The following is a 24,147-nucleotide window of genomic DNA, read 5'->3' on the forward strand; positions in this document are numbered from 1 at the left end:
TTTGTTTTTGGCTGTGTTGGGTCTTCGTTTCTGTGCGAGGGCTTTCTCTAGTTGCGGCGAGAGGGGGCCACTCTTCATCGCGGTGCGCGGGCCTCTCACTGTCGCGGCCTCTCGTTGCGGAGCACAGGCTCCAGACGCGCAGGCTCAGTAATTGTGGCTCACGGGCCCAGTTGCTCCGCGGCATGTGGGATCCTCCCAGACCAGGGCTCGAACCCGTGTCCCCCGCATTGGCAGGCGGACTCCTAATCACTGCACCATCAGCGAAGTCCCCCAGATAAGTCTTAATAGAATAATAAAAAGAGAAAAAAAGATCCAATGGGGATGGGAATTTGGAATAAAGCCAGAAAAAAGGGAAGGATCTAAAACTTGTTCTTAGAACTTTACCGCTGTGAATACTCAGCATGTTTTTTTTCCCCAAACAGGTTTCATAGACTGGCTGAGCCAGTGTGAATGTTTCAGGGACAAATAAATGTGAGGAAGTGAATAGAAGCCCTACCCTGGTATACCACCTCTGCCTGAGGCCCCAAAAGGTGATTGGCTGCGGCATCAGCCATAGCTCCATATATATGCCACAGTGGGTGAGCAGACCTCTGGTTCCTGGTCCTGGGGAATCTGTCCCACCCGCAAAGATGTGGGCTCAACTCCTTTTAGGAATATTGGCCTTATTGCCAGCCATGGCAGAAAGACACCCCCTGTAAGTGGCTGGTGTCAGCGTTGATTTAGGGCAGGCGGCTTCTTCATCTATCCTTCTCAAATATAACTATGGGGAACAGGAGATAACCTCTGGTTTATTTTAATTTCCTTCTCATCTTTTCCTTTCTTTGGTTTCACTTTTCCTTTACCCAGAGAGAAAAGGTAAGATGACAGGAAGAAACTTTAAAAAAAATGATATTAAAATATACTAGCCTCCTAGTACCCTGTTCTCTGTAAGAGAACTAATTTCCTCCGTGGTACCCTAGGTCCAGGTTCTCAATGATGGTCTACTGGTGGGAGGTTTAAGGCTGTAAACTGAGTTATTTGTTACTTTTCTGCTTCTCCCTTATAGAAAATAAGGCTCATAAAGACAGGGGCTTGGTCTGTTTAATTCATTGCTATATGCTGAGTGCTCAGGAGAGGGATTAATTTTGTATTAAATAGATGTATCATTACTGCCCTGAAATCCTTTTGCTTCTTCAACAGAAACTACCTGGTGACATTACCAGCTCTTCTTAAGTTCCCTTCTACTCAGAAGGTTTGTTTGGATCTGAGCCCTGGGTACGATGATGTAAAATTTACTATCAGTCTGGAGACCAAGGGCAAGACCCACACATTGCTAACACATTCTGGATTGAAGACGAAGCTCTTGCATTGCAAGTCCTTTTCAGTAAGTACAGGCTTAGCCCAACTGTAGTCCTCAACTTTCCTATTCTCCTCCCTGGGTATTCACTATAATTTCTCTTTAAGTATGTTTTCTGTAATTTTACTCTTGCCATGGCCTTTAAACCTATCTCTCCTAAACTTCAATTCCTGGACAAAACTTCTGATATTATTCTCTGGCAACTTTTTAATGGCTCTACCCTTGCTACCCCTATCTAACTCATTTCTTTCCTTTGATTCTCCCTCTTGGGTTGAGACGGGTTGATTCTGTTCCCCCAGTCTCCTACTCCTTCCCAGAGCTCCCTTGTCTTGGCCAGGTACCACTTCCTTCTGGTGGCACAGAAGAAGTAGCCACGGTCCGGGTGAGAGGAACTGGAAATAAAATCAACTTTGAGGAGAAGAAAAGTGTTCTAATTCAGAGGCAGCAGAATGGCATCTTTATACAAACTGACAAACCTGTGTATAACCCAGGGCAGCAAGGTAAGAGGCACACAGATGGGATGAGACAAAAGCCTGGGAACAGCTGCACCCATCGGTAGAGGGGCTTTGCGGGTTGGTGGCAGGCCGGTGGACCAAGGAAGAGAGGGAGGTCTGGAGGGATGAAGGGTTATGGGTGTTGAATACATGCAGTACTACAAACACAAAAGACTAGTTGGTGGAGTTGCTACTGTGTGTGTGTATCTAAAACAAAATACAGGGAAGTCCCCCGGTGGTCCAGTGATTAGGACCCGGTGCTTTCACTGCTGTGGGCCTGGGTTTGATCCCTGGTCGGGGAACTAAGATTCCACAAGCCGAGTGGTGCGGCCAAAACCACAAATAAGTCAATAAATAAAATAAAACAAAATACACATTTCTCTTGGAATGGAATTTGGCAGGTGTAACTGGGTGCTTGGTTCTCACAGCAAGCTGCTTGTGTACAAATCAGAAAGCATCATCAAGGGCATTTGGCTGGAGCCCTGTGATTCGTATTTGTTCCTTCTGCCTTAGAAGGGGATTCCATTCTGAGGTTTCAAAGTCAGGAGCCAGGAAGAAAAACCGTTTGGGGTGTGAGCTCTCTGTCAGACTAGGTTTTATTACAAAAGTAAAACCTGATGGGATTTTGCTGACTAAGAAGTATGTGTGAGGAAGCAGAAAGGGTGGAAGAAAGAAAGATTCTGAGAGGGGAAAAAAATCCCCGTTGCTAATGATGCCTGTTTCCTTCTAGTGCATTTTCGCATCGTCACCCTCACCAGCAACTTTGTTCCAGTAAATGACCAGGTGAGAATTTAGTTGGGAAGAGGGACAGGGAAAGGGAAAGGGGTAGGGCTGACTGAGAGAGAAGAGGGAAGAGAAGAGATTCTTTCCGGGGTGGGGAGGCCCTCTAGGTGCAGAACGCTTGTGGGAACTGGAGTTCTAGACTCCGGGCACACATCCAAATCGTCCCCGCCCTTGTCTGCCTGAAAACATGCAGAGGCATCTAGCTGCCATGTTTGATAGCTGAGAACATCAATTAGGTTAACATTCCTGAGAGATGGTTTCATTTGCTGCTGTTTTTAAAACAGTTTCTTGCAAACTTCAAGACTTTCCCTCCAGGAGTGACACCTAGTGGCTTTGCAGTTCAAATACTAAGAAATAATTCAGGAGTGTATTTAACAGAAGGAAGAAATAAGAATATCCACCCCCACCATCTTTTTTTTTTTTTGCTATGAGGCAAGGTAATTTATAGAGCAGACAATTCTTTTAAGGTAAAGTTCCGTTGCCAAAGGTAAAAATGTGGTAACATTTGGTGAATACTTAAATTTTCCTTGAACTACCTGATCGCTAGAATCATTAGCCTTATGATAGGTTTGCTCTCAATTTTTTTTTTCTTGTGTCATTTCTAAGTGCTTTTGAAAGACCTCTCAGACACTCCTGGCTGTCTTCTTTTTCCTTCAGTTACAGCCCATGTATTCAAATGAAAATTTAAAAGATAATTTTGGAGAAAGCATTACTTATATTTCCATCTCCATGTTTTCAGAACTGCTGTTTCCTTTCCCAGTGCACAGGGAAGCTATAAGCTTATTATTAATTGGTAGCCTCCTCCAACCACTACTTTCTTTCCCGATTTAGAATTCTTTTCAGTTTCTTCTTCGTATCAGCTGTATTCTTTATCAGTTGGGTGTAATATTAAGTACTTACTTCTTAAACAGAGTGTTGATTCCAGAGCTGAAAAGAGGGTATGCAAGGGTTAAAGTGTAGCCACAGCCAGTTATTTTAGACTCTACTGCCCCCTGGAGGTTGATCTCATTAGCTACCCCTCTTACATTATCTTTCCTATGCTCAAATTGAGCCGAATTGCTGAGGGGTGCTCTGATTTCCATAGCTATGCTCTATTTCTGTTGTCAAATTACTCCTTCCTCCTCACACCATTTCTTTAGTCAGCCCCTGCTCCAAGTTCCAACTTGAAATACTGAAAATTTGAAACACTGAATTTGAAACTCCAAATGAAACACTGAAATTAACTAAACGTTTTTTTACTCGGTAACAGAGTGACAAAAATTGTGAGTTTACAAAGCTCGGGATTTTATCCTCAAGCAACTGAAGCATACATGATACTAACTGATTCTATCTAACTTGGTTACTACACCCATTTATTCAGAAACCTCAGGCAGCTTCCACTGCAAATGCTATCTTCCTAGTTGAACACTTGTTTCCTTCCAGAGACTGCTTCTGCCTGACTGGTGTCCAAATCTGCTTCTTGACTCCCTGTGTGAGAAAAGTACTTTGCTCTCTGAGGAACTGGTTTCTTTTGTTTGTTGTGTTTTTTTGTAGAATTTATAGCAATCCACAGTAATCTCAGTGATACTTGCCTCCTTATTGTGTAAAGAGCCCGGTTTGTACATGTCCTATTCTTCCCTTAAGGAAGGAGGGCAGAATATTCTCCCCACCCCTTAACTGCCACCCTAAATGTGCCACTTTGGCATGTGGATTATTTTGAGCTGAAGGCAATCAAGGTCCCAGAGAGTCAGGAGAAACTTTTACTTCTTTCTTAAATGCCTAAAAGAATGTAGATGGGGGTGGGGGGTGTGTATGGGTGGGATTGGGCCAGAAAGAGAGCTATTACCTGAGATAACTGTTTTTTACTTTCCAGTTTTATTGAGATATAATTGGCATACAGTACTGTATGATACAGTACATACAGTACTGTATCACAATAAGGTTAGTGAACATCTATCATCTCATATAGATACAAAATTAAGGAAGTAGAAAAAAATTTTCCTTGCGATGAGAACTCTTAGGATTTAATCTCTTAGCAACTTCTATATATAACATGCAGCAGTGTGAATTATATTTATCAGGTTATATCCCTAGTACTTACGTTTCCTGTAACTGGAAGTTTGTACCTTTTTTTTTTTTTTTTTTTTGTGGTACGCGGGCCTCTCACTGTTGTGGCCTCTCCCGTTGCGGAGCACAGGCTCCGGACGCGCAGGCTCAGCGGCCATGGCTCACAGGCCCAGCCGCTCCGCGGCATGTGGGATAGTCCTGGACCGGGACACGAACCCGTGTCCCCTGCATCGGCAGGCGGACTCTCAACCACTGCGCCACCAGGGAAGCCCGGGAGTTTGTACCTTTTGACCATCTTCATCCAATTCCCCATCCCCCCATCCCCTGACTTGGTAGCAAAAAATCTGATCTTTTTCTTTGTCAGGCCGCAAGGCTTGCAGGATCTTAGTTCCCTGACCAAGGATTGAACCTCGGACTTCGGCAGTGAAAGCACCGAGTCCTAATCATGTACCGCAGGGAATTCCCAAATCTGATCTTTTTCTATGAGTTTGTTTGTTTTTCAAGTATAATTGACCTACAACACTATGTTAGTACCTGTTACATCACATAATGATTTGATATTGCTAAACATTTCAAACTGATCTCCATAAGTCCAGTTGTCATCTGTCACCCTACAAAAATATTACATAGATTTGGACTATACTCCCCACACTGTACATTTCATACCCATGACTCATTTATTTTGCAGCTGGAAATTTGCACCTCTTAATCACCCTCAACTATTTCTTTCCTTTCTGCACCCCACACCCCTCTGACAACCACCAGTTTGTTCTCTGTATCTATGACTCTGTTTCTGTTTTGTTATGCTTGTTCATTTGTTTTTTTTTTTAGATTTCACATATATGTGAAATCATACAGTATTTGTCTTTCTCTGTCTGGCTTATTTCACTTAGCATAATGCCCTCTAGGTCCATCCATGTTGTTGCAAATGGCAAGATTTCATTTTTTTTATGGCTGAGTAATATTCCATTATATATATATATATATATATATATATATATATTACATCTTCTTTTTAAAATTTTTTTGTTGCATTGGGTCTTCATTGCTGCGTGGGCTTTCTCTAGTTGTGGCGAATGGGCTACTCTTCATTGCACTGCATGGGCTTCTCATTGCGGTGGCTTCTCTTGTTGTGGAGCACGGGCTGTAGGCATGCAGGCTTCAGTAGTTGCAGTGCGTGGACTCAGTAGTTGTGGCTCGTGGGCTCTAGAGCACAGGCTCAGTAGTTGTGGCACATGGGCTTAGTTGCTCTGTGGCATGTTGGATCTTCCTGGACCAGGGCTTGAATCCGTGTCCCCTGCATTGGCAGGTGGATTCTTAACCACTGCGCCACCAGGGAAGTCCTGCCCTTTTTTTTTTTATTGGGTTGCTTTTTTTGATGTTGAGTTGTATGAAATCTTTGTATATTTTGGATATTATCCCTTTATCAGATATATCATTTGTAAATATCTTCTCCCATTCAGTAGGCAGCCTTTTCATTTTGTTGATAGTTTCTTTCACTGTGAAAAAGCTTTTTAGTTTGATGTAGTGCCATTAAACATTTTTTGCTTTTTCTTCCCTTACCTGAGGAGACATATCCAAAAAATAATTACTAAGACCAATGTCAAAGAGTTTACTGCCTACGTTTTCTTCTAAAATTTTTATGGTTTCAGGTTTAACATTGAAGTCTTTAATCCATTTTGAATTTATTTTTGTGTATGATGTGAGAGAGTAGACCACTTTGATTCTTTTGCATGTAGCTGTCCAGCTTTCCCAGCGCCATTTATTGAAGAGGATGTCTTTTCCCCATTATATATTCTTACCTCCTTTGTTGTAGATTAATTGCCCATATATGTGTGGGCTCATTTCTGGGCTCTCTATTCTATTCCATTGATCTATGTATCTGGTTTTGTGCCAGTACCATACCATTTTGATTACTATAGGTTTGTAGTATAGTTTGAAATCAGGGAGCATGATGACTGCAGCTTTGTTCTTCTTTCTCAAGATTGTTTTGGCTATTTGGCATCTATTGTGTTTCCATACAAAGTTTAGAATTATTTATTCTAGTTCTGTGAAAAATGCCATTGGTATTTTGATAGGGATTGCATTGAGTCTGTAGATTGCCTTGGGTAGTATGGTCATTTTAACAATATTAATTCTTCCAATCCATGAACATGTTATATCTTTCCATTGTTTGTATCATCTTCAATTTCTTTCATCAGTGTCTTATAGTTTTCTGAGTACTGGTCTTTTACTTCCTCAGATTTACTCCTAGGTATTTTATTCTTTTTGATGTGATTGTAATTGGGATCATTTTCTTAATTTCTCTTTCTGATAGTGTGTAGAAATGAAACAGATTTCTGTATATTAATTTTGTATCTGTAACCTCACCAAATTTATTGGTGAGTTTTAGTTATTTTTTTGGTGGCATCTTTAGGATTTTCTATGTATAGTATCAGGCTGTCTATAAACAATGACAGTTTTACTTCTTTGGGAATCAATGTCTTGCTCCTGATCTTAGAGGAAGTGCTTTCAGCTTTTCACTGTTGAGTATGATGTTAGCTGTGGGCTTGTCATATATGGCCTTTACTATGTTGAGGTATGTTCCCTCTATACCCACTTTGTTGAGAGTTTTTTTTTTTAATTATAAATGGATGTTTAATCTTGTCAAAAGCTTTTTATGTATCTGTTGAGATGGTCACATGATTTTTATTCTTCAATTTGTTTGGTGTTTCACATTGATTGATTTGTGGGTATTGAACCACCCTTGCATCCTTAGGATAAATTCCACTTGATCATGTTGTATGATCCTTTTAATGTACTGTTGGATCTGGTTTGCTAACATTTTATTGAAGATTTTTGCATCCATGTTCATCAGTGATATTGGCCTTTAATTTTCTTTTTTTGTGATATCTTTTTCTGGTTTTGCTATCAGGGTGATGCTGACCTCATAGAATAAGTTGTAAAGCATTCCTTCCTCTGCAATTTTTTGGAATAGTTTGAGAACTCTTCTCTAAATGTTTGATAGAAGTCATCTATGAAGCCATCTGGTCCTGGACTTCTGTGTGTTGGGAGTTTTTAAAAAATTACTGATTCAATTTTATTAATGATAATTGGTCTGTTCATATTTTCTATTTCTTCCAGTTTAGTCTTGGGAGATTGTACATTTCTAGAAATTTGTCCATTTCTTCTAGGTTGTCCATTTTATTGAGGGGTGATTATTCATGGTAATCTCTTACAAACCTTTGTATTTCTGAGGTGTTGATTGTCACTTCTCCTTTTTCATTTTTGGTTTTATTAATTTGGGCCCTCTCTTTTTTTTCTTGATGAGTCTGGCTAAAGGCTTATCAATTTGTTTATCTTTTTTGAGGAATCAGCTCTTAGTTTCATTGATCTTTTCTTTTTTTTTTTTGCCTCTATTTCATTTATTTCTGCTCTGATCTTTATAATTTCCTTCCACTAACTTTGGGTTCTGTTTGTTCTTCTTTTCTAGTTCCTTTAGATATAAGGTTAGGTTGTGGGGTTTTTTTGAGATTTTTCTTATTTCCTGAGGTAGGCTTGTATTACTATAAACTTCCCTCTTAGAATTGCTTTTGCTGCATCCCATAGATTTTGTATCATTGTGTTTTTGTTGTCTCCAAGTATTTTATTTTTTGCTTTTTTTCAGTGATCCATTGGTTGTCTAATAACATGTTGGTTAGCCTCCATGGGTTTATGTTTTTTGCTGTTTTTATCTTGTAGTTGATTTTTAGTCTCATAGTGTCATGGTTGAAAAAGATACTTGATATGATTTCAGTTTTCTTAAATATATTGAGATTCTTTCTGTGGCCTATCATGTGTCTATCATGCTATAATGTTCAATGTACACTTGAAAAGAATGTGCATTTGGCTGCTTTTGGATAGAGTGTTCTATATTATATTATATATATAAATATATCTCTCTATATGTTCATATATATATGAACATATGTTCATTTGGTCTAATAAGTCATTTAAAGCCACTGTTTCCCTACTGAGTTTCTTTCCAGATGACCTGTCCATTGATGTACATGGGGTGTTAAAGTCCCCTACTATTATTGTGTTACTGTCAATTCCTCCCTTTATGTCTGTTAATATTTGCTTTATTTATTTAGATGCCTGCATCTTTTAAAAGTGTATCTTAAATAATCATCATATTATTATAACACCTTAGAAAATTAACAGTAATTATTTAATATCATTTAATGTTCAGTTCTAATTTTTCCAAATAACTGAGTTTTTTTTTCCAAACTATGATCTGATCAAATTCATGCATTACATTTGATTGTTACATTTCAAAAATTTCTCTTAATCTAAACAAATCCCCCTTATTTTCTTATTAGATTGATTTTTTTTTTTTTTTGAGAGAGAGGGTGAGAGAGAGATCAGGCTAGATGACTTATAGAATGTCCGCATTCTGGAATATGATATTGACTTTTGAGGAAGCCTAGTTGTCTTATGGAATATTTGATATTCTTGATTTGCCTGATTATTTCCTTACTGTGTAATATAACTTGTTCCTTTATCTTCTGGAAGTAGCTCTGAAGTCTTAATTAGGTTTAAGCTAAACTTTCGGTAAAAAATATTTGGTGAAAGAAAAATAGGTAATGCTGTGAACCTCAAATACATCTCTGGAGGCACATAATGTCAGGTTGTCCCATTATTAGTGATGGTGAGTTTGATTACTTAGTTAAGGTGATGACAGCCTAATTTCTCCAATGATAAGGTGTGTCCTTTTTTGAAATTAGCGAGTAATTTTGGGGTGACACTTTGACAACTAGCACAAAGACTCATTCTCCAATTGAACTTAGTGGTTTTAATATCCATTTGCTTGAGGAAATGGTACATGATCCTTTGATGGAGCTCTTTTAAACTTTTTTTTTCTTTTAAGAAATTATTTTGCAATGCTTGAAAGGTTCCTGCCCACTGGCATTCAGAAAGTGGAGGAGGAGGCCAGGAGAACGTCAGCTACCAAGAAGAGGTTTAAACATGGTGGAGTCTCCAGATACTAATATTTTCTCTTAGGGCATGTTGTGGAAGAGCTCAGTCACAGAGCACTGACGGGTGCTGAGGGTCTGAAGTTCCATTTCTTCAAATTTTTTGGAGACTGGCAATCCCTTTAGGAAAGCTCTTCTCTCTTCTCCGCCAGCCAATAAGCCTTTGCCCCACTGTTACTCTTACCAGGGCACAAAAGAGACATTTAGAAAGGAAGGAGTGGGCAACAGAGAAAAAGAGAGGCCTTCGTGAACTTTTTGCTTTCAGCAAGCCTATCCTTATTGATGGCTCTTCTTTAACCCATATTATCTGGTTTTCCTTTTCAGTACTCCGTTGTGGAACTGCAAGTAAGTAGAAGTTTCTTTTTCTTTTCTGTCAGTTGTGGAGAAGGTGGTTGGTGCTAAAGCTTGAAGTCAGCAACGACTCTGGGATCTTGGCCCAGAGCCTGAGACTCTGCACCAGCACAAAGTATCTGCAATCCCGCCTAAGCTGTGCCTGTTCTCTTGCCTCTGCCCACCCTGCCCCTCTCAGTGTTAAACCTCTGTAAATAAGGACACCAACCTCTATAGTGGTGAACCTTCCTACTCTGATGCCTGTACCTTCTCTGCACTGTATCAATCCAACGAGGGTTCGTTCTGTACTCTTAGTCTTTGGGTTGGCTATTATCACAGACACTCAACCATTGAACATGACAAGAATACCTGTGAGAAGTATTAAGAAGGCGAAATTCCTTACAGCTTCCCCTCCATTCTTCTGTCAAATTACCTATCATTCAGGTATCTTACAATCAGTCCCCTCAGCATTGCCCCACTTAAGGGACCAAGAATAATCACTCTTTGTAAAGGGCATCCTAAAGCCCACTTTCTGAAACATGATAACATTTTAAAGGACTCAGTCTGATTGTTTGAATCCTCAAGGGCCCTTTTCTTCCTGGACACAGACCATGGGGGTCACGAGCAATGGGTGGGATTCTTTAGGTTCTTTTTGCTTCTTTACCTGCTTTCTGCAGTGCAGGGTGGGAATCAAAGAGGCAGGCACGTCATGGGATTTCTTTTTAATGGACACAGGATCCAAACGACAATAGGATTGCACAGTGGCTGAACGTGGTACCCAAGGAAGGCATTGTAGACCTGTCCTTCCAACTGGCACCAGAGGCGACGCTGGGCACCTACAGTGTGGCTGTGGCAGAGGGCAAGACCTTTGGCACCTTCAGTGTGGAAGAATATGGTAGGTGGGAGAATTAGTAGGTCAAAGTGTTGGACATAATCTTGTGTCAAAATCAGCAAAGGTCAAGTAAAATCTATTAGGAACTAGGTCCAAGATGGTGGAAGATTTGACTTCCAGTGGACCTTGAGCCTCATTATATGCTCATTGTAACACATTAGCATAAGCTAAGTGGCACACCCACCAGAGCCATGACAGTTCCCAGGCTGACCATCAAAGATCAAAAAGTGGACAGTGGCCCAATTACTGGAAATCTCTGCCCCATCCCCAAAATAGTTGGAATAATCCTCCCACTTATTAGCCCTTGAAATTACCCAGCCCATAAAAACTAACTGCCCCATATTCTTGGGCCTCTCGCCTTCTGAAATGGCCCACACTGTGTCTGTGGAGTGTGTTTCTCTCTAAATAAATCCACTTCTTACCTAAAAACAACAAAAAAAAGACCCAGAGGGATTATTTATTCCTTTTAGTGCTAAACCGGCTGATAACTTCAGGAGCATTTTACCTTAATAATGCCCTGTTAATTTAATTAGCTAATTAATTATCACTGCTTTATACCCCTCTACTTTAAACTACCTCTTTTTGACCACTATCTGTATGGTAAAACCTTCTTCCTCTTCGTTTTCCATCTCTCTCCAGTGCTGCCTAAGTTTAAGTTGGAAGTGGTGGAACCCAAACAGTTATCAATGGTAGACGATTCTTTCTTGGTGAAAATTTGCTGTAGGTAAGAATAAAGCTCTGGATCCAGTGAGGATTAAAGCTATATTGAGAGACGTTGTGAGGGAGTGTTATGGAAAGAGGGATTGTGGAGGTAGCAGCTAAACCTTGGGCTGCTTTATGTAGTCCAGAGTCAAGAGTTCTGCAAGAACACATGTTCTAATTGTGCTTCTGTCCTTACTTTCCACTGCTCTCTCAGCCAGCATTATTGATTTAGTGTCTCCTTTGTACAGAGCACAATATTGAATCCCATGGGGAAATAGGAGTAAGGAAAAAGAAAGACACTGTTGTTGTCCTTTGGATGGTATTTATTGTGAAATGGCAATACTCTAAGGCTTTGAGCAAAGCAGGGATGTGAATGAGAGCTGGAGAAGGCTAGGACTGTCAGAGTATTTCCAGAGGTGGGAATGTGAGAGAGAAGGATAAGTGGTGTTTGGAGGAGGAGGGTTGGATCGTAAGTAGAATTGCCCAACTCTGACTCTCATGCTTTTCTGGGTTAGGTACACCTATGGAAAGCCCGTGCCTGGGATAGTGCATGTATCAGTGTGTCAAAAGGCATATACCTACTGGCCTCCAGGGCCAGAAGGGGAATTCCCATCTGACAGATGCAAGAATATCTCTGGAAAGGTGAGTAAATGGGATGTAGAAAAGGAACCTTAGTTCCTATGTCCTAAAGAGTAAGTAAGCACCAATATAGAAAAGTGGTTAAAAACAAACAGACAAACAAAAACCCAAAGTAGAAAGCATTTCACATGGTTATTATCCCAGTTCCAAAGAACAAGGCAGTCTTTTTTATCCCCACAAAAGATAAAGCCTTTTAGAATCTGCCTTGGAATCAAGAAATTAACCTAAACCCTTGGGAGATAAAACTTTCCTGTTCTGAAGTGGGTTCTTTTCTCCTCATATCTTGGAACTTCCAAGTTGCTTTATAATTATATATGTGTGGGTATATACTTCATGTTATGGGTTGGGGTTTCTATCTTAAAATTGGAGAAATGAAAGTATAGAGAAGAGAACTTATTTTCTTCTACAGGACATCATGGAATGGAAGTAAAGGTTAGGTTATTCATCCTCTCTCTCCCTCTCTCTCTCTCTGATTGTGTCATTAGACCGACAAAGCAGGATGCCTCTCAGCTTCTGTGGCCATGTCTACCTTCAACTTCACTAGCCATTCTTACAGACAGGACATCAGTATCGTGGCTACTGTGGTGGAAGAAGGGACAGGTAAGTGAGATGCTCCTTGGTTCATTAAGAAAAGAGAAAGGAAAAGAGCTGTCCCAGAGCCAGACCTACTCAGAGGAGTCAAGACCCACCCTCATCGCTGTTCGGAAGGGACTCTGTTCCTAGTTCACAGTCAAAGGGAAATGCCAGATTCCCTCTGCCATCCACTCCCTGTTTCTCCAAAAGTTTGGGGAGGAGGAGTTGGTTTGGATCTTTGGCCAGAAATATATTCAGCTTCCTACTTCCAGTGGCACCATCCTTTCAGGGATTTTATGTTAAACATGAAGGTGAGGATATCAGGTTTTTAGATCATCATACATCTGGTTTGCCTCTGCAGGTGTGGAGGCCAATACCACTCAGAATATCTACGTTTCTTCACAAAGGGGCTCAATGACCTTTGAAGACACCAATTATTATTATTACCCTAATTTCCCCTTCAGGGGAAAGGTATGTTAAAACTTGTCTCTGCACAGACAAAAAAATGCTTAACCATCCACTGTCACCTCCTTCCTGTACACATATGATAATAGCTAACTTAGCATTGTTCGAAGTACTTTATGTGTATTCACTTGTTTAATCTTTACAACAATCCTGAGTTAGGCACTGTTATTGGCCCCACTTTACAAATAAGGAAGCTGAGGCACAGAGAGGTTAAATGATTTTCCCAAGGTCATAAGCTCGTAAGTGTTAACTATGATCAAAGCCAGGCAGCCTGCCTCAGAGTATGTGCTTAACTCCTTGCACTGTGTGTCCTTAATCTCATATGACACGTGCCTTGAATATTAATGTGACTTCAGTGCCCTTCCTCATGCCAGGGCTTCACATTCTCATGTTTAAATCTTTGAATTTTAGAGCTGCAGGTTATCTGGAGAGATCATCTAGTCTGAGCTTCTGCATCTAGGCAAGGTTAATATCAAGCTTCCTGTGACAGAGAGCCATTTATAGCTCCTGAAGCATTGTTTTTAGAGATTTAAACATTGGTAGTGTTTTCTTGCTGATTCCTAGCAATCTACCCCTCTCTCCAGCTCAGCTTTCTTCACTTCCCAAACAACTGCTGAACACAAGAATGTTGTACATATTTAGACCCATTTATTCCTTAGTCATCTTTTCTCTAGACCAAGAGTAGATCCAGACTTTCTTAAAGCCTAAGGATTCTACAATTTAGGAGTGGAAGGGGTCTCTCTGTAGGAAAATGAAAGCAAAAAAAATGTACAGAGGCTTGGCAGGGTTGTATGCAAATGAAGGGCCCTGACGCTTCATAACCCATGTGGCAAATCTACTTCTGCTCCAGGCCAAGCTACTTCTGTGTGTTTTTCAATTCCTCACAGATCCTACTTTCCAACCCCTGAATCACATTTACCTTTCTCTGGACTCTTTCCTGAAATGTATTCTTACAGTTTCAAACTTACACTAAACCTGACTCTAATGCCCTGATGACCTTCACCCCTCAGATAAGAGTTAGGGGCCATGATGACTCCCCCCTCAAGCGTCATACAGTGTTTCTGATGATTCGTGGCGAAAAAGGAACCATGAAGCAGACCCTAACGACTGACGACGAAGGTCTTGCTGCCTTCGAGCTGGACACGGCTAGTTGGGACGGGAAAGTCATTTCTCTGGAGGTAAGCACTGGGAGGTCCAGCTTTCCAGGAAGGAAGGCCTCCCCGAAGGAAAACGTCAAAATTTTCCTTTTCCCCCCACTACACCACCACCCACCACCCCTGGGGAATTCCATCTCCCCCATTCACCGGTCCTGCCCTTCAGCTGACAAAAAGTTTTTCTTAGATCCCATTTTTAATACCAATCAAATAAATGACCTTCAGATAAAAATTGCTATTTCTGCTAATTCATTTTATAACTTAACTCCATCTCTATCTGATCCTTTATTTGAAATCAGATTAGGGAGGAAAAAGTGGTTCAGAGTCATCTTCTTCCTCCTATTCCCCTTTTCCCTCTTTCTGTTACTCATTAAAATAACAAAGAAGAGAATTCTAGGTTTTGCATAACTTATAGGGAAGGTTACTTGTATCAGTTATCAGTTGCCACGCACTACTGCCTAGCAGACAGCTACAGAGCTTTAGTGTACACAGCAAGAAGTGTTTATTGCTCCTGTAGCTGGGTAGACAGAAGGGCAGCTCTACCGATCTTGGTGGACTTCCTTGTCTGTGGGTCAGCTGACTGTGGGCTGGCGCTCCACACGTCTCACAATCCACTGAGCTAGCCCAGGTATATTCCCATGGCAGTGAAGCGATGCAAGAGCGAAAGCAGACATGCAAGAGCAAAAGCAGACGTTCAAGGGCTTTTCTAAGCCTCTACTTATCTTGCGTATGCTAACACCCATTCCCAAGAACAAGTCACATGGTAGGTCCACAGTTAGACTAAAAGGGCACACTTGGTAAAGTGGACTTCCCTGGTGGTGCAGCGGTTCAGACTCTGCGCTCCCAATGCAGGGAACCTGGGTTCGATCCCTGGTCGTGGAACTAGATCCCACATGCTTGCTTCAACTAAGAGTTCGAACGCCACAACTAAGGAGCCCGCCGGCCGCAACTAAGGAGAACGTGTGCTTCAACTAAAGGATCCGGCAAGCCGCAACTAAGGAGCCTGCTTGCCCCAGCTAAGGCCTGGTGCAACCAAATAAAATAAATAAAATTAAGAAAAAAAAAACTATAAAAAAGGATGTTGCTATGGGGAGGGATGAAGAATTGAAGCCTTTAATGCAATCATCCAGCTACACTGCTCAAGCAAATACATATTATTTCTGCTGTGGCTAATTTATGTATTTCTGTACTCTAGGCATCATTCAATCACTCTACTTAGAAATGATTATTATCCTCTGTACCTAGTTTTCTTACTTCTGAGATATATCCTTTAATTTCTTAGTCACAGTTATCTCTTCCCTGCTTCAGTCTGTGAAGGTATATCATCCACAATTTCCTACTTCCTGACAACTATAATTCAGCCCTTATTTTACTCCCCTTTGTACCAACATGCTGCTGCATATAACCACTATTATGGACTCCTCAAATATCCTTGGTTGAACCTCTAGTGAAATATCTACATGCCACTCTTAGGCAGTACAGATTTGAGAATCATAACAAGTCCATGGGGTCAATACAGTTGGGGTACATGAATTGTAAGGCCTTTTTTTTCTCTCTCTCTCTTTCTCAGGGCATGTTCCAATTGGAAGAAACGGCATATGATTCAGAAGAAATGCCTCCTTACTACCACAATGCCTACCTGTACCTGGACCCCTTCTACAGCACAGCTCGCAGCTTCCTTGCCCTCCACCGGCCAAATGGCATCTTGGAATGTGGCCGGCCCCAGGAAGTGCTGGTGGAGTATTACATCGATCCAGCTGATGCAGAACCTGACCAGGAAGTCATCTTCTCCTACTATGTGAGACTGGGAAATGGGGATGGGTGCGAGTGTGTTGGGAAGGAAAGGGAATAAAGACAGTGAGCTAGACGGGGTGAACAGACAGTCTGGATAGAGATATAATGCAAGCCACGTAGATAATTTCTAAATTTTTAGAAGCCACATCAAAAAAATTAAAAGAACAGAGGAAACTAACTTTTAAAATATATTTTGTCTAACCTAGTATATCCAACATATGATCATTTCCACATGAAGTCAACATAAAAAATTATTAATAGATATTTTACATTCTGTGTTTCAGCTGCATTGCAAATCTTTGAAACTCAAAGTATGTATTTTATACTTAAAGGAGTTTGGACTAGTTACATTTCATGGGCTCCAGTAGTCACATGTGGCCAGTGGCCACTGTGTTTATACAGGTATAAAAGATGGGGGGAAATGGGGAATAAAGAGATTTTGAACAGGAGTCCAGGGAAATTGTGTGGGGAAATAAAACTAGGAATAAATGAGACAATGTTGCTGACCAGGGCTGAAAGGGAGCCCGGTGGATGGGTAAGAGGGAGGTTGAGGAGGGGATGGCAACTCAGAATAAATTTCGTTCTGTGTTTCATTGGTCAGTATTTTTAAGTAGATGACATAGGGTTAAAAATTAACATTGAGGGCTTCCCTGGTGGCGCAGTGGTTGAGAGTCCGCCTGCCGATGCAGGGGACGCGGGTTCGTGCCCCGGTCCAGGAAGATCCCACATGTCGCGGAGCGGCTGGGCCCGTGAGCCGTGGCCGCTGAGCCTGTGCGTCCAGAGCCTGTGCTCCGTAACGGGAGAGGCCACAACAATGTTAGGCCCGCGTACTGCAAAAAAAAAAAAAAAATTAACATTGATAGCAGCTCTGCTGGGGAAATAAAGTCACAACTTGTAGACTGAAAGAAATATAAAGGCAAGCAGTTTTACTGGTCATCTTGATGATCGTGAGGAACTTAGACTCATGTGAACCTTGGGTTTGATGGTCCAGAGTCTCTTTATTCCCTTATCATCTCCTCAAAGTCTCTGAGAGAATTTCTCCCCCTGAATCATTCCAGTGTCTTCATCAAGTTAAAACAATCATCCTAAATAACAGAATGAGGAGAGGTAGGTGGGAAATAATAAGGCAGAGTGATAATACATGTACTGTCTTCGGGACAGAAGTGTGGCGAGGCCTACAGGAGAAAAGTGGAGTTGGGGCTGCTCAGTGTGGAAGATAGTCTGAGAAACTGGCCAGAGAGCCCTTGACTGGAGCCTGAGATGCCTGCCTGCTTAGAAAGCATCTCAGTGAATTCAGTTTCAAGGGAGAGTGAAGAGGAAGGGAGAGTTAAAAAGAGATTTCTCCTCCAGAGAGTCAAATGTCAGAAGGACTCAAGACAATTTCAAGGTATACTCATTTCCACTGAATTTTTAAAAAAAATTTTTTATTGATGTATAGTTGATTTACAGTGTTGTGTTAGTTTCAGGTGTACAGCAACATGATTCAGTTATTTATATATATATATATAATTTGTATATATATAAATTCTTTTTCAGATTCTTTTCCCTTATAGGTTATTACAAAATATTTATAGTTCTCTGTGCTATGCAATATGTCCTTGTTGGTTATTTATTTTATATACAGTAGTGTGTATATGTTAGTCCCAAACTCCTAATTTATCCCCAACCCCTTTACCCTCTACCGAATTTTCAATTGAGTGATAAGTTTTAAAAGGTTGTAAGAAACAGAAACAGACTCACAGACATAGAGATCAGACTTGTGGTTGCCAAGGGGAGGGGGGAGGGAGAGGGATGGACTGGGAGTTTGGGGTTGGTAGATGCAAACTATTACATTTAGAATGGATAAACAACAAGGTCCTACTGTAGAGCACAGGGAACTATGCGATGAACCATAATGGAACAGAATATAAAAAAAGAATGTCTGTATGTGTACAACTGAGTCACTTTGCTGCACAGCAGAGATTGGCACGACATAGTAAATCGACTACACTTCAATAAAAAAAATTTGTTTTAAATAAAAGGTTGTAAGGATGGATTTTAGTAGACTTTATGTTACAAGGATTATAAAAGAATAAAGCTTAGAGATCTTCTTCTATGTTGTTGATGACTTCTTTTTCTTTTCCTTAGTTAATAGGGAAAGGGAATTTGGAGATGGAGGGGCAGAAACGCTTGAAGTCTGAGAGGAAAGGTGAGTGTTCATGCATCTCTTGGAATACTTAAACTTTAAATTTCCAAGAAATAGTTCTTATACTAGAAGCAAGAGTAAGAGCAATGAGAACAGTCCATAACAGTAACCACAGAAGAATAGGACAGTGTGAAGCAACCTGCACCATGAGGCCTGCAGCTGGCTCAGGAAGAAATGCAAACACAGGGTTGGATGTCATTGGTAGGTGAGTGTGTACTCCCATTCCTGAATATCCCCTCTTCCCTTTCAGGACTGAAAAGCTCCTTCTCTCTCTCACTGACCTTCAACTCCAGACTAGCCCCTGATCCTTCCCTGGTGATGTATGCCATTTTTCCCGGTGGAGGTGTTATAGCAGACAAAATTCACTTCTCAGTGGAGATGTGCTTTGACAATCAGGTAAAATGGCATTGAAGAGGGTGAAGGAAATATCTGGACATAGAGAGACAGCCTGTGTATGCTGGGGTTGGAGATAAGGCAGGGGTGGGGAAAGAAGGAGTTAATATTGAAGCTGGATATCATGTTCTCTATCTTTCGCATGGCCTGTTGAACTCTCCCGCTCTCCCGCTTCTTTTAAAAGGTCATGCTGGGAAGTCACGTGTTCTGTATAGCTATTCCACAAATTCTCTTTCTTTCTACTTTCTGTCTTTGAAACTTTCTACATTATTCTACCGTGCTGCTTAGTTTTTCCAATTGTATTACAAGACACTGTTTCTAAAGGGCAATACTTGACAAAGAAAAATCAGTATAAAAATGAGGGAGTGAGCTGGGGACCATACTTAGGGCATATGGGTGATGACTGTTTCTCCTCCTCTCCAGGCTGACCTGATCCCCACATTACCCTTTTCTCTTCCCCAGGTTTCCCTTGGCTTCTCACCTTCCCAGCAGCTTCCAGGAGCAGATGTGGACCTGCAGCTGAAGGCAGCTCCCCAGTCCCTGTGTGCGGTCCGGGCCGTGGATGAGAGTGTCTTGCTGCTTAGGCCAGAGAGTGAGCTGAGCAACAGCTCTGTGAGTGGTCTGCTGACGTGGTGGCAAGAGGGAGTCAACAGAGAAGGCAGACTGACAGCATCAGAATTAAGAGATGGATCCCAGGCAGTGGGAAAGAGAGTCTCAGGGAAACATTGCATCTCCACAAGGTGGTAGCAAAGCTGGTGTGGAAATGAATGTAGAAATGATGATAGGGGGACTTCCCTGGCAGTCCAGTGGTTAGGACTCTGTGCTTTCACTGCCGTGGGCCCAGGTTCAATCCCTGGTCAGGGAACTAAGATCCCGCAAGCCATGCGGCACGGCCAAAGGAAAAAAAAAAAGAGAAAGAAAGGATGATACGAGAAGGACACAATTAATACGGTCACAGTGATCAGTATCAGGAAAGATGAAATAGGAGATAAGGGTGACAGATTATGAAAAAAGATGAACTAGTGGAAGGGGTTATGATGGAAGAAATTCTGGAATAATGAAGAGAAATAATACAAGAGCAGTAAACTGTGCCACCAGAATGAGAATCTGAGAGAAGTTTCTCAACTGATTTCACTATGTCAATATTTTATTTTCTTAAGAAAAAAAAATTTATTTCCTTTTCTGTCTTTTCTCAGCTCTATCGTATGTTCCCATTATGGTATGATCGCTACCCCTATCAGGTGGCTGAATATGACTGTCCAGGGTTTGACCCATGGGAGTTTTCCCAGCCCCGCGTTGATGCAGTGCCCGAGGAGCGTTGGGGCAGGCGTACTTATCTATGGAGGCCTTGGTTCCCTCAAAGCATAGCTCTTTTCAATTTTTTCCAGGTAAATATTCTTACCCATTTTGTTCTCATAGAAACAACTGTGGCGGGAGGGGGAAAGGAAAGCCCACATTTAATAAAGCAGGCAGAGTCATATGGGCACTGGCAGGGGCAAAATCTTGAAAGAAACTCCTGATGGGTAAGGCAGCCTCACTTGGTCCTCATGCTTGTAGAAGTCACCTACTGTCTGAGACTATACACTAGTCCTCTCTCTGGGGTCTCCAAACATTGACTTCCATGGGATCAGCCAAGAAGGAAAATGAAGAGAGGTAGACCAGAAGTCTCTCTTATGAAAGATACTGCACCTATTTTATCCACAGAAGTTTGGGATGCTTTAGCCCACATCTGACCAGGAGGTCTCCGAGGTCAGGAAGTGGGTCTTGTTCATCTTTGTATTCTCTATAATGCTTCTTCCTTCATAATGCTCAATATATTTTTGTTGAATTGATTGAGCTGATATGGTCTCTGCCCTTAGAAAATTCAGTCCAAATCAAATAATAAGGATACATTTACTAACGTTTGGAAGAAGTATTAAACATATTGAACGATGAAATAAGTGGAATACTACAATTCAGCCAAAAACAGAATGAAATCTTGCCATTTGCAACAACCTGGATGGACCTTGAGGGCATTATGCTAAGTGAAATAAGTCAGACAGAGAAAGACAAATATCGTATGATCTCACTTATATGTGGAATCTAACAACAACAACAACAACAGCAACGAAACAAGCTCATAGATACAGAGAATAGATTGGTAGTTGCTAGAGGTGGGAGGTGGAGGGGGGTAAAATGGGTGAAGGTAGTCAAAAGGTACAAACTTCCAGTTATAAAATGCATAAGTCTTGGGAATGTAATGTACAGCATAGTGACTATAGTTAGTGATACTGTATAGCATATTTGAAAGTTGCTAGAGAATAGATCTTAAAAGTCCTCATCACAAGAAAAAAATTTTTTGTAATTATATATGGTAATGGATGTTAACTAGACTTGTGGTGATCATTTTGCAAAAACGTATGTATATGTGTGTATATACATATGCATAATACATCTATCTCTCTCTCTATATATATAAACACAATGAAATAAGTTTAATTGAAAAGCTTTCACACTAGCTGGAATAGAAGTGAACCAATCTTGGTGGCTGAGTATTGGTCTCACAATTAATAGGCAAAGAAGTTGTTAGTTTAACCCTTTGAGGGTGAAATTTCAAGGCAGTAGCCCTTGTAGTAAGGGAGAGGACCCCCATAACTCTTCATTCTCTGGTCCCTTTGGTGCCTATCAGGACGTGGGCCTGAAAATACTGTCCAATGCCGAAATCAAGAATCCAGATTGCAGTTACCGAACTTCAGAATACAGCACTTCAGGGAGAGGTAAGCTGCCTCTGTGGCTTGCAGATTCACTGAGATATTTAGCATCATGGAACTCTGAAAACTCCCTCTTTGCCTCCTATTCTTGTACTGAGCCAGTAGCCAGAATGATAATGGATTGTGGGTTATAGATGGAGGCAGTTTCCCTAGGATCTCACTCTCTCTCTGTCTCTGGGGAGGACTTTTGAAGCCTGAAGCCCTTATCTACTCATTCCCTGGCCAGACGTCCATGTCTGTCATTTCCCGATAGCCTCACGACCAGTCAGTTCCTCAGTGGTCCTTCCTCCTCATCTCTCTCTCTTTTTTTTTTAAACTAATTAATTTATTTATCTTTTTATTTTTGGCTGTGTTGGGTCTTCATTGCTGCTCATGGGCTTTCTCTGTTTGCGGCGAGCGGGGGCTACTCTTCGTTGAGGTGGCTTCTCTTGTTGCGGAGCATGGGCTCTAGGCGTGCGGGCTCCATTAGTTGTGGCACAAAGGCTCAGTAGTCGTGGCTCTCGGGCTCTAGAGCGCAGGCTCACTAGCTGTCCTCATCTCAGACTGGAGGTTCTCTGCTTCCCTCTGAATTTCTTGCTGGTTTTCTCTCCACCTCAGTTTATCACATGACATAAGTCCTCTGCTTTTTCCCTTGTTCTTGGTCTCCTTAGGACTCCCTTCATCTCCCAGATCACCAATTCAGCCAGAGGATTCTCAGGTTCGCCAGTACTTCCCGGAGACTTGGCTCTGGGATCTGTTTCCTGTTGGGTAAGTGGTGCCTAGAAGTGATGCCTGTATGTATAACAAAATTATACATACAGTGTAGATTCAGCAGAGAAGTGACTCAGATAATTTCTAATGAACCTAAGTCTCAAGCCAAGAAGGTTTAATGGGGATATGAGAACGTGTTTCTTTCCCTGGATTCTTAAACAGTTATATACGATCACTCAAAACAAATTCACACGTCTTCACATTTGCACAGTGCAGACAGTGCATTCTCACTGCAGGCCCACACAAACGGAAAGGCACATCTTCATATTAGTTTGGTTCTTGCCCACTGCTTACCACCTCATTTTGACAAACCCTAAGAAGGCATATTCTCACCGATTCAGAGGGCACTGGGCTCTCTTACAGGTATGTTTGCACACAGATGCCCACCCACACATGCTCCCCTCCTCACATCCTCAGACACCCCCCCTTCTCCCATACTTGTACATCCTCACTCGAAGATTCACACTCTGAGATTCACGTGGGCCGCCACTGCGGTTGCCTTTTTGCTTTTTCCCCCACGCACAACAGCAACGAAATACTCACTTCTGCAGACAAATTTGTAGCTTAATTCCCAAATGCCTTTCTCCTGCTGTCTGCTTCACCTGGGTTCTTGTATTCTCACAGTAACTCAGGGAAGGAGTCTATCCGCGTCACAGTTCCTGATACCATCACCACATGGAAGGCCATGACTTTTTGCACTTCCCAGTCCAGAGGCTTTGGTCTTTCACCCACTGTTGGACTGACTGCCTTCAAGCCATTCTTTGTTGATCTGACTCTCCCTTACTCGGTCGTTCGTGGAGAATCCTTTCGTCTGACTGCCACCATCTTCAATTATCTGAAGGAGTGCATCTGGGTAAGAGCTAGGGATGCAAGAAGCAGGTGTCAGTCCCTAAACTGGAAGTGTACCAATTTTCCCTGAGAAAGAAATGAGATGTCGGTGTCTCTGTGCCCATATTTTCCTAAACCTCTGTGTATTGTCTCCTTTACTCTGACCCTTTATCACTTTATCACTCAAATATCCCCTTCAGGTTCAGACTAACCTGGCTAAATCAGAGGAGTACCAGGTGGAACCAGAGACAGACTCTCAGGCCTCCAGCTGTCTCTGTACTGATGAATCAAAATCCTATCACTGGAATATCACAGCTGTCAAACTGGGTAAGAGAAGCAAGTGGCAGATGGGCAAGGAAAGCACAGAGACTGAGAACTCTACCCTTTCCTCTACAGTATTTGCTTTGTTTTCTCTTTCCTCTTCTTTGTATTTGCCTCTATTTTTCTCCCTCCTAAGTCTATGTTATAAAAAAATAAGCAAATATTCTTTGGTAGATGACCAAAACACTATCCACACTGGACTATTTTGAGAGTGAAAGAGGGAGATTTTAATATTTACGCCAGGACAAGAGATATGTTACTAGTCAAATACTTACTATGGGCCAGGCACTGTCCTAAGTGTTTTACATGAATTAACTCATTTAATCATCACAGTAATCCTATGAGATGTCATTTGCTCTTGGATTAAGTCCTTGCCACTCAAAGTACAGTCTTTGGGTGTATTAGTTATCTACTGCTGCTTAACAAATTACCCCAAAATTTAGCAGCGTAAAAGAACAAACATTTATTATCACACAGTTTCTGTGGGTCAGTAATTTGTGCAGTTTAGCTGGTGCCTCTTGCCCAAGGTCCCTCATGAAGTTCAGCCAGGGCTGTGTTCTCATCCAGAGACTTGCCCAGGAGAGAACCCACGTCCAAGCTCATTCCAAAGCCTTTGATCCTCAAGGACTGTTAGACTGAAGGCTGCAGTTCTTGGCCTCAGGTGTTGGCTAGTGGCCTCCTTCAGTTTCCCATCACATGAATCTCCCCACTGGGCTGC

General features: G+C 41.6%; 1 protein-coding gene across 1 annotated transcript in view; it reads left to right on the forward strand.

Annotated features, from left to right (window-relative positions):
* The first annotated feature begins 629 nt into the window (after positions 1 to 629).
* A2ML1 (alpha-2-macroglobulin like 1) overlaps positions 630 to 24,147 on the forward strand; it is a 42,057-nt gene continuing 18,539 nt past the window's right edge. Inside the window, exons 1-20 of the mRNA XM_029204558.1 lie at positions 630 to 694; positions 1,180 to 1,363; positions 1,674 to 1,836; positions 2,561 to 2,613; positions 9,978 to 9,998; positions 10,719 to 10,878; positions 11,515 to 11,599; positions 12,093 to 12,219; positions 12,702 to 12,816; positions 13,151 to 13,260; positions 14,265 to 14,432; positions 15,979 to 16,206; positions 18,330 to 18,390; positions 18,638 to 18,783; positions 19,243 to 19,392; positions 19,977 to 20,168; positions 21,449 to 21,536; positions 22,181 to 22,277; positions 22,905 to 23,133; positions 23,309 to 23,435. Of these exons, the coding sequence (XP_029060391.1) occupies positions 630 to 694; positions 1,180 to 1,363; positions 1,674 to 1,836; positions 2,561 to 2,613; positions 9,978 to 9,998; positions 10,719 to 10,878; positions 11,515 to 11,599; positions 12,093 to 12,219; positions 12,702 to 12,816; positions 13,151 to 13,260; positions 14,265 to 14,432; positions 15,979 to 16,206; positions 18,330 to 18,390; positions 18,638 to 18,783; positions 19,243 to 19,392; positions 19,977 to 20,168; positions 21,449 to 21,536; positions 22,181 to 22,277; positions 22,905 to 23,133; positions 23,309 to 23,435 (2,569 nt within the window). The remainder of the gene's footprint in view (positions 695 to 1,179; positions 1,364 to 1,673; positions 1,837 to 2,560; positions 2,614 to 9,977; positions 9,999 to 10,718; positions 10,879 to 11,514; positions 11,600 to 12,092; positions 12,220 to 12,701; positions 12,817 to 13,150; positions 13,261 to 14,264; positions 14,433 to 15,978; positions 16,207 to 18,329; positions 18,391 to 18,637; positions 18,784 to 19,242; positions 19,393 to 19,976; positions 20,169 to 21,448; positions 21,537 to 22,180; positions 22,278 to 22,904; positions 23,134 to 23,308; positions 23,436 to 24,147) is intronic.

The sequence above is a fragment of the Monodon monoceros genome, unplaced genomic scaffold (genome assembly GCF_005190385.1).
Source record: "Monodon monoceros isolate NGI ecotype Baffin Bay Population unplaced genomic scaffold, NGI_Narwhal_1 Super_Scaffold_6, whole genome shotgun sequence".
Classification (NCBI taxonomy): Eukaryota; Metazoa; Chordata; class Mammalia; order Artiodactyla; family Monodontidae; genus Monodon; species Monodon monoceros.